This window comes from Conger conger, chromosome 14 (genome assembly GCF_963514075.1).
Source record: "Conger conger chromosome 14, fConCon1.1, whole genome shotgun sequence".
NCBI classification, from domain to species: domain Eukaryota; kingdom Metazoa; phylum Chordata; class Actinopteri; order Anguilliformes; family Congridae; genus Conger; species Conger conger.
The window spans coordinates 25042697-25054373 of record NC_083773.1 but is presented as its reverse complement, the minus strand read 5'-3'; the positions used below and the strand labels follow the sequence as shown (position 1 = coordinate 25054373).

At 41.8% G+C, this 11677-nt stretch overlaps 2 protein-coding genes across 2 annotated transcripts; one reads left to right on the top strand and one right to left on the bottom strand.

The window, feature by feature from the left end:
* The first annotated feature begins 295 nt into the window (after positions 1-295).
* Positions 296-7719, top strand: LOC133110010 (death effector domain-containing protein-like). The gene is made up of 5 exons (XM_061219822.1): positions 296-798; positions 1602-2321; positions 3296-3400; positions 4211-4348; positions 5161-7719. The coding sequence occupies exons 2-5, from the start codon at positions 1751-1753 to the stop codon at positions 5559-5561; spliced, it is 1215 nt and encodes a 404-aa protein (XP_061075806.1). The 5' UTR covers positions 296-798; positions 1602-1750; the 3' UTR covers positions 5562-7719.
* On the bottom strand, positions 7433-10263 carry cfap126 (cilia and flagella associated protein 126). Its single transcript, XM_061219823.1, has 5 exons — positions 10189-10263; positions 9802-9864; positions 9608-9679; positions 9027-9224; positions 7433-8539 (listed from the first exon to the last, which is right to left on the bottom strand). Exons 1-5 carry the CDS (start codon positions 10213-10215, stop codon positions 8366-8368), a joined length of 534 nt encoding a protein of 177 aa, XP_061075807.1. The 5' UTR covers positions 10216-10263; the 3' UTR covers positions 7433-8365.
* Positions 10264-11677: the final 1414 nt, after the last annotated feature.

Here is an 11677-nt window from a genome sequence, read left to right as displayed (position 1 = left end):
TGGAAAAGGTATATTAATTTATAAAACACATTTGTTTTATTTATTTATTTTTAAATACAATAAAAAGTTAAATGTATTTTCAACAGTGAAAATCACAATGAGCATTTTGCTCAATTGTATTTGAGTTCAGCACTGGCCATTGAACTGTAATATATTTCAATTCAATGGTACTGTCCGACAGCCTCCACTACACTAGCGGGAGCAACACGTTTTTGCTGTAACCTGGGTGGAACCAAGTAGTTTCCCGGATGTTGACCTCCGTTTGACCACATCCCAGATGTCGTTTCAACATTTTTCCACTGTGGAACAAATATGGCCGTGCATGCGTTTGTTGTCGCGTAGTTTTTAGAAAAACAAGGAAAAATGACATTCTCTTGACACCCAGAAAATATTTGCTACCCCAGCGAAGAAACCCCGACGTTCAACAGTCTTTGTAAACCTAGCGGTCGCTCCTAAATCAAACTATCTAATGTTGGATAGCTAGCTAGCCAGCTAGTTAGCAGCTGAACTGTCAGCGTTAACGTAACGCATAATATATAGCCAACGGTAAATACAGCTAAAATTGAACGTTTTTTTTGGTCAGTGATATAGAATGTTTGATATAACTACATATTTTTGTAGTTTATCGGTTGCTTGCTTATATCTACGAACTAACCCCAGGAAATTGAGGAGAGTTTATTACCATCTTACCTTGGCTTGAAAGCTAGGCTAACTAAAGAGCCGGCTAGCAATCGGCCAAGCCGGCGATACAAGAAACAAAGTTGGCCTAAATTGAATGTCCTTTGGATGAATGTACACGTAAGTTCTCATTTAAATGCATATTCTCTTATATTAGCGTCATGTTTATTTTATTTGCGCACTGGCACACTTCGAGGGTTGCGACATTTAAAAACAAAGGTGGTAACTTAGCTATCTTACATATGCCTTGCAGCTCTGTTTGCTTGCTTGTTCGTTAACTCGCTAGCCTATATGCTAATGTTGTAGTAGCCATTGGCCCATGTGTAGCTACACTGCTATTCAATTTGAGACAATTTTCGATCATAAGAGACACTCGCACAGCTCCAGTTAGTGTTGCTTCATCATTTAAGCAGGTTTGCCTGAAGCCTTTCATTCCCCGTGATGGAACACCAGACCCAACAACGATGGGAGCTTTGCAAACTTAGCAGCCATGCATTTATTATTCATTCATCGCGGTTGTTGTTTTTGCGTCGCTAGCTAACGTTCCCAAGCGTGTGGTGTTGCCAGACTCGTCCTGGGAATGTGGGACGCGATTTATTTAAAATGATCTCTATAGGTAAGCTTACCACGACGTAGACGGTTTAGTAATCGAAGTTGGACATCACTTCCCAAAAGTAACGTTAGCTAGCTACATTTCTTTAGTCTGTACGTACTGTTGTTTGTGCGACGGGGAATTGCTGTGAGTTATGGGTGTGAGGGAAAACTTACCTTGTAAGTCAACAATACAACAGCACTAGCCTACATTTCGTCACAGAGAAACAAATGAACTAAATTAGAGCGCATGCAATGCACTGATATGGTGGTAGGTTCACATCTGTTTTTTTGTTTTGTTTTTTTTAACCTTCTGTGACCTGCCTCTACAGATAATTGGCCAAGGAACATTGTTCTGGAATGAAGGCACGCGTTTATTTGGTGAACTTAAAGTCAATGAAGTGATTTGACCTGAAGCAACATCTGGGTGTTTCTGTGTGCCCTGCACCCTGCTCCCCTCAGCCTAGCCTGGCCCTGAGTGATGACATCACAGCAGCATCCTCTACCCCCAGCTAACACCAACCCTCGCCTGCTCATCACCAGAAACCTGTCAGGCAGTCAGGGCAGGTCACTCACACAGCCATTGGACTCTACCCCAGGCTGCTCTGCGGGATCTTCCACCAACAGAGGTGCCAGCATGGGAGGCATGGCCTCTTCCTTATCCCCGGAAAATTCCCACACAACAGGGCCTCAGAGAGCCGGCCTCGTGCCGCTGTCCTCATCGTCATCGTTACGGAGGTCAACGGGTCGCCTGGAGCCCTGGCCCGAAGAGGCAGTGGACAGTGCCTACGGACTCTACTCTCTGCACCGAATGTTCGACATCGTGGGGGCTCAGCTGACCCACCGCGATGTCCGGGTGCTCTCCTTCCTGTTTGTGGATGTTATCGACGAGTACGAACGAGGGGGCATCCGCAGCGGACAGGACTTCCTGCTGGCCCTCGAGAGGCAGGGACGCTGTGACGAGACCAACTTCCGGCACGTTCTCCAGCTGCTCCGCATCATCACACGCCATGACCTGCTGCCCTACGTCACTCTCAGGAAGAGACAGGCTGGTGAGTCTGCTGGCCCGCCCAGACCAGCCTTTACATTTGTGATTAGTGACAGCTGTAGGGCTGTCCCGTGCATTAAAATGATCCCATTTAGTTTGAACTTCTAGTAAGAAACTGTGATGTCAGTTCTGTATAAATTCTGTCAAGCAATCTTGGCCTACTGGGTATACCAGTTGGCCAGGTTGTATAGGTTGTCAAAATACACATGAAGTTTGTCTCTGGTCAGGTACAAGTACAAACAGGACTGCAACAGAAGCGATGCATGGGATTTAGCAATAGGGGGATGTATTTGTAACGGACAGCAAAGGCACTTGATACTGAAGTAAGGTGGCGGCAGCTTGGATCAGCATCTGGGTGAAGCACACTTCTTTGCTGTCTAAATTGTAACAAATGCACACTTTCCCTCTGCTGTCTAAATTGTAACAAATGCTTCCTGTAGCTCACGCCCTCCCAACTGTTTTATTGAATTTTGAGGAAGCAAGCTTAACTCTGGCGTGGTTACTCAATTTGGCCTTTGCTCACTGCTGGCAAACAGGAGCTGACTGTTTTCTGTGTTTTGAATACTGTGAGACTGTTTTTGGTGTTTTTGTGCTTTTTGAATATTTGGAGAGCTATGAATCATATCAGCCTATTTGAAGAAGAGGGAATTTGAGTATATCCACTTATTTTGTAATACAATTTCCTGCCACAGAATATGAACTGGTATTTTCTCTAATGTATTTTTTCAATCAGCAAGTGAAGCTTTTTTATTTAAGCTGCGAGGCTTAAACAGTTGAAATTTAATCCGCTTAGTTGGAAATGGCTCCCTTAAAATTTCAATAACTGTTGTGGTAGCTCTAATATTAGAAGATATGCATGCTTGTCATTTTAAATGGCATTGCTGTTAAACAGACCAATTCTTCCCCTTTCTGTTAAAACGTTGTGCTGATTTCATAGTTCACATCAGTGACTTATCAATGCCTCCTACTGTTTTTCAGTTTGCCCAGATCCGGTGGACAAATACTTAGAGGAAACGTCGGTGCGTTACCTGTCTCCTCGGTGTGGAGGAGAGAGCAGGAGGGCCCCACCACACAGGAGAACTGGTCAGACTGGGCTTGGTTGGGGGGGAGAACTTTACAAACTAACAGAGTTGCTTTTGGCTAGTTTACCTAAATCATTGATGACTATGTTTACATGCACACAATTATTCAGATTTTTGGGATTATTCCAAATTTGACAATATTCCAAATAAGATGTTTTCATGGTTTCTGAGAAATGAGTAAGCTTTTAATACAACAGTTTACATGCAGCCGTGTTCGATTAAATCTAAAACTGTACGTCCCATACACTCTTAATTTAATATGCCGTTTGCATGAATATTCTGTTTACATGACTGAACTTATTCTGAAAAATAATGGAATATGAATGAGCATGTGAAGGTACCCACTGTTTTTGCACAATGTTTGAATATTTGGCAATTGTAAAATAATGCTAGGTATTTGCAAGTTTCTCTGTAAAAACACTTAAGATTTTGACCTGAAGATACAATGGACCCGTTTCATCGAGCGCCGGCGAGTTACTTACTGTTGTATAAGCATTCACGGTAGCTTACTAGTTTGCCATGGCCATACTGTGCTAATAATAACACTGTTTCTGTTTCATTTGTAATGTAATTTATTACTTCTCTATTCTCAATATCTAACACTTACTTAAATCTGCCTGTATTGCACTGCAGTGTACTGTGGCTTATGAAAGTAAACTGTTTCACAGAGTATGTTTGGGGCTAACTGTATACAGGGATAGAAAATAATTCTGCTTTGATCCAATGCTCCATACCTTCCCTCTCTTCTTTAAGCATGCCTATCATTCTGTGATATTCATACAGCAATGTGAACTTTCCTCCTCCCAAACAGGCTCCCAGCCAGTCATCTGCTGCTCCCCGTCCGGCCCCCAGGTGTGCCCCCCAAGGGCCAAGCCTGGCCCCTTACTGCCCAGCCGCAAGAGGAAGAGGTCCCACACTGCTGCAGACTGCAGGGAGAAGCAGACCTGTGGTGAGGGCCCATTCCATTCCTTTGTGGTAGCATTGAGGCCTCTGGTATGCTCATGCTATTCAGACTGAAGTGCAAGGATGTGGGAGCCATGTTAGGTCTGTGCTAGGTCTCTGCTCAACAATAAGGAGCTGTCAAGTGCTACTTAGACAACCGCTCCTCAGCAGAGGTGTTTTAGGTTTATATTGGGGCCACATGGCTCAGGCGGTAAGAGCAGTCGTCTGGCAGTTGGAGGGTTGCCGGTTCGATCCCCCGCCCGGGCTGTGTCGAAGTGTCCTTGGGCAAGTCACCTAACCCCCAAATTCTCCTGACGAGCTGGTCGGTGCCTTGCATGGCAGCCAATCGCCGTCAGTGTGTGAGCGTGTGCATGACTGGGTGAATGAGAAGCATCAATTGTACAGCGCTTTGGATAAAGGCGTTATATAAATGCCAACCATTTACCATTTACCATTTCCTTGTGCAAATTGGGGGAAATTTGCACTAGGAAATACATTTTCAGATGGCTTTCCTGTGACCCCAAGTTCAGAGCATACCACTTTATCCCACGTAAATGAACATTCTTATTTTAAAGCTTAAATATGTAAGGGGGTGGGGAGCTGAGGTGGTGCAGGCTTAAGCAAGTTCAAGAAAAAAGATTTTTGTCATCATGTGAGTGGAATTTGTCCTATTAAAGAATAAAATAATCTAGTTGCAGCTGTCTCCTATGTGGCTTGTGCCTTTACTACTTGATTAAAAAATATTCCTGGTTAAACTTTGCACAGCATGATGTACAATAACTTGGAGTTGCAACTCAGCACTGTCCTTCCCTTATCCAGATATTCGCCTCCGGGTTCGCGCAGAGTATTGCCAGCACGAATCGGCGCTCCAGGGCAACGTCTTCTCCAACAAGCAGGAGGCGCTGGAGAGGCAGTTTGAGCGCTTCAACCAGGCCAACACCATCCTGAAGTCCCGCGACCTGGGCTCCATCATCTGCGACATCAAGTTCTCCGAGCTCACCTACCTGGACGCCTTCTGGCGCGACTACATCAACGGCTCCCTGCTGGAGGCCCTGAAGGGCGTGTTCATCACCGACTCGCTCAAGCAGGCCGTGGGCCACGAGGCCATCAAGCTCCTGGTCAACGTGGACGAGGAGGACTACCAGGCCGGCCGGCGCAAGCTGCTCCGAAACCTGGCCTCCGGAGGGGCCGCCGCAGGGGCCCGAGAGAACATTTCCTAGGCGGCACTTCCCGCGCTCCGCGGGAAAGAGGCGCATGACATCTCCAGGATGTGTGTTCCAAACCTCGCCGTGTTACTGTGCCGTGGGAAGGACTGGAGTGTGAGGGGCGCGGGTGTCCTTCGGAATGCATCGCAGGTTTCCCGAAGGAGGACCGGAGTCTCTGAGAGGCTGTGTGCCGTTCCGTCGGATGTTCCAACGCCAACGCGGAAGATGACGGCGCGTGGGGGGCTGACCTTTGGTCGTGTTTTGAGTTGGGGGAAATTTGCAACCTGGTTCGTCTGTGACTGACTTTAGCAAGTGGTCCGTTTGAAATGGCAGAGTGGAGCCAGTTGGAATTTTGTTTGTGAGGATAAGCCACTCTTCCAGGGTGTCCTGATGCATTGTAAACTGACCGAGCATGCGGAGTATATGGTGTGTGTGTGTGTGTGCGCGTGCGCGTGAGTGTGAGTGTGTGTGTGTGTGTGTGTGTGTGTGTGTGTGTGTGTGTGTGTGTGTGTGTGTGTGTGTGTGAGTGTGTGTGTGTGAGAGTGAGAAAGAGAAAGAGAAAGAAAAAAGAAAAAGAAATGTGGGCTTGCTGGGGAGGAGTTGCAGGAAATGTTTGTGGAGAGAGTGGCTCAGACTATTTTGAGCACACTTTAAACTCTTTAAAATCTGTGGAGCGTGAATAGGTTTTGAATGCCTGGCTTTTTTCCTGTGTTTAGCAGAGAGTGGAACTGGCTGTGTTCCGGCCGCCATTGTATTTCCTTTAAGCATTTATTTTGTACAGACCCAAGAATGAAGAGAATGGTGCCGTGCTCTGTGCATGCACTGAAAGGCCTGGGGAGGAAGTTCTCCTGCAATGTTTCCATTGCAAACACCTGTCCATCGTGTCATGTGGCTGACTTCCCTGAAGTCACATGCAACTGAGTGCTTGAATGCCGTCTCCTTGTACAATGTGAACACATTGGAATAATGTTCATTGTATAATTTACTCTAAGCATTAGTGAAATAAGTACAGGTTTCCCAGCAGGTTTTTCAGATTTGTTAAGGTGTACGTGGAGGCAAATATTTTATTTTGTGTTTTAATTTATATGTTTGTGAGACTAATATTATGTTGATGGGATTTTTGTGTGGGGTTCTTCCAAGAAATGACAGTAGGCTTCCAGATGAAAGCAGTTTGGATGCAGCCACAGGACTCAACATTAGATTATCTTATTTTTCCATAATGGATTAAAGTAAGTTATGAAGCAGATATCTATTACGTATGTTGTACATTATGAATTTTAGTTTGTGGGGGCCTGTTTGAGTTTTAATGGGTTATATCAGAGTACAATTGCAGTTGGGTGAGATCCATTTCAAATGCTGTATTATACAGTTGAATAATGTAGGTGCTTGACTGAGTGAATACATTCAGCTCTCTTCCATGCTCCATTACGCCTTCATCTGTCCACCTTTAGAGCTGGGAATATGCTTGGACATACTCAGTAAAGTGGATGCTTCATTGAGTAAATTCAGCCATTTGTCTTGCTCTTAATGTGGAACCATATAGAGGCTTAATGGAGTGGAAATGAAAAATATTACATGGCATGAGGAGGACTTTCATTTTACCCAGACATTTAAGTTCAAGGAGGATCTATGATAAAGCAGATATGAAGACCAGACAAAGATGGGTACTCCTCACCATCTTTGGCTAGTTTTGTAAATGTATATATGTTCAGAAGGTGTTTATCATTTTTTGATACATTTCCTTTTTTATGTCCTTTGTTGCCAAAGCAATCACAGATGTGTTGGATGAGTGGAGCTGTTAATGGTTTATTAAAAGGCACATATTCTCTAGTCCGAGATACACAAAACAGGTGGACATACTCATTTGGGGATCTGTGCAGAGCACTTTATTTTTATATCAAGTCCACATGAAAATAACCAGTATGTAATCTCTTTCGGTTCCGCACACTTTTCCGTAAATAATCAAAATGCCACCTTCAAGATTATTGGCCTTACTGAATCACTAAAATGGTTTTCAGTTTTAATATTTTTTTGGTTTGATCTTGACCAAGAGGGAGACTGTGTGCAGTGTGCGTATTTGTACCTGTATATTAATTGATAATTACATTCAGTGTCAGTACAACTCTAAGAAATGTATTCTCAAAAAACTGAATAAAATAATAATTTCACTGAACTTAATCTTTTTTGTTTTGTGTGAAAAGCTTGCATGCCCCAATGTGCTGATGGGGTTCAGTGTAGGACTCGCTGTGTTCCTGATCAGGATCATTGTTCATGATCTTGTGCTACTTATTGGGCTCTGCCTAGAAAATTCCCAGCCTGCCTTTCATAAACTAGCCACCTAATCCTCCCCCAGTTTAAGTGGCCTGATTCCCTCCCGCTCAGCTGATGGGTTTTGAATGTTTCCCTTGCCAAATGGCTCCCTGTTGAGGTGAGTTCCCCCACCCTTTACTGTAAAGCAACATGAATTTGCTATAGAAATACAATGTTTCATTGTAATTGAGCAAATGATTATATACTCACAACTACTGAATTCCCAATACACCTAACTTTATTTGCAACATAATTCTCTGATACAAGTATTCTGCATATATGGACAGGCTTTCAATTGGCTAGCAGGCCAGCTAACCGGTCCTCTAGCTAGCAAATGAATGACAGCTTTTTTCTTTTTCTTTTTTTTTTCTTTTCAAAAAGACATCCATCAGGTGAGAGTTTACAATACAACAAACACTACCAAGCTCGGAAATGTCTGCTATTAGTTGGTTAATGGTACATCTCTGCACAGGATAATCTAAATATGACAAAATAATTTTTCCTTTTGTTCATTCAGCGTCTGGGCAGAGGTTGTCGGAGGCCTGTGGCTCCTGGTTTTCCTCCTGCTGGTTTGCAGATGCGGACCTTGGCTGGGACACTGGCCTTGGTGAGGTAGGGGCAGCTTCAAGCTGAGGCAACACCTCCGGGATCTCCTGACTCTCAGGTTGGTCGGGGAGGGTATCCTTGAAAACGACAAATGCTTTTATGTCTTTAAAGTATCACAAAGCGAATTGGTGAATGTTTGGTGAAAAAAAAGAAGAAAAAAAAACCCAGGTGATTTACCTACGAGTTACTATTACTATTACATTACTATTATTTCAACATTTTCAATGGTTGTTCTTGGTACTGCAGTCTTTCAAGTTAAACGCACAGCCGTAATAAATTGATAAGAAAACATGCTGGGATACATGACACCCAATTCCAATTGAATACATGGAATTTTCGCACATTGAGATGCACATGAGATGGAATACAACTCATTTTTTAGGGCTCTCTATGGTTGTAATGCACTGTGTTTGGGGGAAAACGTTTGTCTTTTTTTCCTCCCAAGAAAAGAGAGATGTGGAGATATTTTTTCATATTTGATTGTCATGTGCCCAATATTAAAATGCAAACATTTTATATATCACCATGCATATTAAATGCATATTTAAAGTGTGAAATACCCACATTTACTGCATTCTCCGGTGATTTTGGAGCCTCTTCACGACACTTGAAGCTTCTTCTCTTGCTGTGCCCTTGGTTCATGCTCCAGCACCTGAGTCGTTCCTGACCATCCAGTGAGCGGGCAGTGGGATTGATGTAGGTGGGAGAGATCTTACGTGGCAGGTCCCACGTGCCAACGAACGTGCTCGCATGAGTCGCACGCTGTCGGGGACGCGCATTATTCACACAACTTCAGTGTTACATGCTACAACCAATTTACCAAGAATTCGATATGCTAAAGTTATACTGATATGCTAAATAAATCATGAGTCATAATATCCATCCCCACTGTAATTAACTTTAATCTGAAAATCAATCAGCAAAAAAACCCCAGAAAATATATATTTACAAAGCATAATTAATCTGTGAAATTCCATGTAGCTACTTGACAAAAATGTTTCCTTTAAATTTCGGTTTTGTATAATATGAATAAAAGCAGTTTTTTCTGGAACTTTGTCGGGGGTGTAGGGGTGTTGGTCGTAGGCTAATGACATTTTTTCCATGACATTTCACTGCAGGCGAGATACGTTAGAGTTCACGCGTACCTTCACGCCTGGGAGAAGATGTCCCCGGTCTGTGGCAATGAACGTTGTGTGACCATCCGCAAACGTGGGTCTCTGAGATTACACATTTTATGGTAAGCCACTTCTGTCGAGGTCTTTATTAAATTTTTAACGAACGAAAGCCTTGTTATGAACTTTTTATGTTACTTTTTACGTGAATATGTACGCAAACGTACCTCTTTAAATTGCTTGGGTATGGTCCAGTTCTGCAGTTTCTGTGATCTGAAAGCATTTTCATACTGAAAGAAAAATATGAGTTGAATCACAGTTTAAAAAAAAAAATCGACTGATATGCTGACATTACCTGGAAAAAACGAGACTAACTAGACCAAATAAAATAATAACGTGGTTAGATATGGGGGAAATAATTTCCAGAGCTAAATGGAAACGTTAAAGCTGGACTAACTATTTTTTTTTGGTTTGCGTAGCCTTGTCGGCTATCAATTAATTGAGCTAAAATTATTACGAAAAGTAAAAAACCCAAAACCGAAAGTATCGCTAGTTTCATGTATTATCCAGCAAAATGCATCCTATTATTGTGGGGAAAAAAAAACAGTGATTACCTGGTTTGCCGAAAAGTTCGTCGCCATTCTATTCGCTTTGTGTTGACGCTTGTGACCTAGCAACGGAGAGAAGGCGATGACCTTTCTGCGCAGCCTCGCGTCATTGATGCCAACGCTGGACTGCATCCTTAAATACACTATAAATAGATTTAATCAGAATATCCACAGTACGGCTACACTGCAACGGAGCTGTCCAAGCTTGTGTTTACATTTTTATTTTCAGCATGCTTTTAGAGAACCTCTCTTGTACATTTGAGTTAAGCAGCCTTTGTATGAAAACTGTTCATAATTATAATCCACATTACATCACCAGTATATGTTTGTGATGAGATGTGGACATCCTGTATTTTCTGTTTTAAAATTGCTTCCATCTCTATAAATTCTGTGACAGCATGCAGAACTGCTGGCCAGTCTACGATTGGCACATTGACGTTTGACAGTTGGATTGCTGTAACATTGCAGCCAATTGTCAAAGCTTAATTTTATTTTAAAATGCACTGTCATGGATTTAACGAGACGTATATACATTTACATACCTGATATGAGAACACAAAATACATTGAAAGATAATAAAGGCTAAATACAGCTTCTTGCAAAATATCACATTTTATTTTGCAAAAGACCAATTACAAAAATATATACATTTCCATTTGCTCTGTGGTTGTAGCTAGCAATTAAGGCACAAGTGGTGTCTGTCAGTTAGCATGCTGAAAGACAAACAGGTTCATGTATATTGGAAAATAGAAATACACAATTAGACTCAATGTAACCATTAAAATATACATATTTTCTATTACTGTTCTATACATAATTTCAGAAATGTCTTTCTCAATCTCCACCCGCCTTTTTATGTAAGACTGAAATATAAATAATATAGACTAAAAATAATTTATATGACAGAGAGTGGTCATAATTGTTCATGATTGTTATTGTTATTCAATATAACACAATGGGTTTTTTCCTCTACATGCTTGGGTGCTGTCTTTTTTCCCCTTAAATAAATAAATGGATAAATTAAATAAATTGATCATTGAAGTTGAATTGATGGTAAAATATCAGGAGGTACCAATAAAAAAATAAAAAAATAAATACATAGCACACCAAGCAGAGCACAAGTGCAAGCATGCAGAGATTGTAGTGTTGAACTGATGCAGCACTAAATGTGACATTTGACATATTTACTCATCTGTGATTTTCTGCACTTAGTTTATATATCACAATTTAAAGTGTCAATATTTTGGTTAGGCTATCACCTGATGTGCAATGTAATGTAATGTGTCTTTATTGACTTATATAAAGACTGTTTTCTGGATAATATTAGCGTATAGTTTTCACATATAGTATAGTTTTTCTTTTTCAATTTAAAATTGGTCTCAACAAACATCTGCTTCGTGATATTAAAGCATTTTGATGTTTAAAAAAAAACCCCAAAAAAATTATAATGGCAAATAAAAAAAAAAGGATGACAATAATGTTTACTAGACAACCG

Coding starts and splice junctions, on each gene's coding strand:
- cfap126 (XM_061219823.1), bottom strand. CDS start 10,215: ATGGCGACGAACTTTTCGGCAAACCAG. Junction 9,865..10,188: donor CGAACTTTTCGGCAAACCAG/GTAATCACTGTT, acceptor TTTTTCTTTCAG/TATGAAAATGCTTTCAGATC. Junction 8,540..9,026: donor CACCGGAGAATGCAGTAAAT/GTGGGTATTTCA, acceptor GTCGTTTTCAAG/GATACCCTCCCCGACCAACC.
- LOC133110010 (XM_061219822.1), top strand. CDS start 1,751: ATGACATCACAGCAGCATCCTCTACCCCCAGCTAACACCAACCCTCGC. Junction 2,322..3,295: donor TCTCAGGAAGAGACAGGCTG/GTGAGTCTGCTG, acceptor ACTGTTTTTCAG/TTTGCCCAGATCCGGTGGAC. Junction 4,349..5,160: donor CAGGGAGAAGCAGACCTGTG/GTGAGGGCCCAT, acceptor TCCCTTATCCAG/ATATTCGCCTCCGGGTTCGC.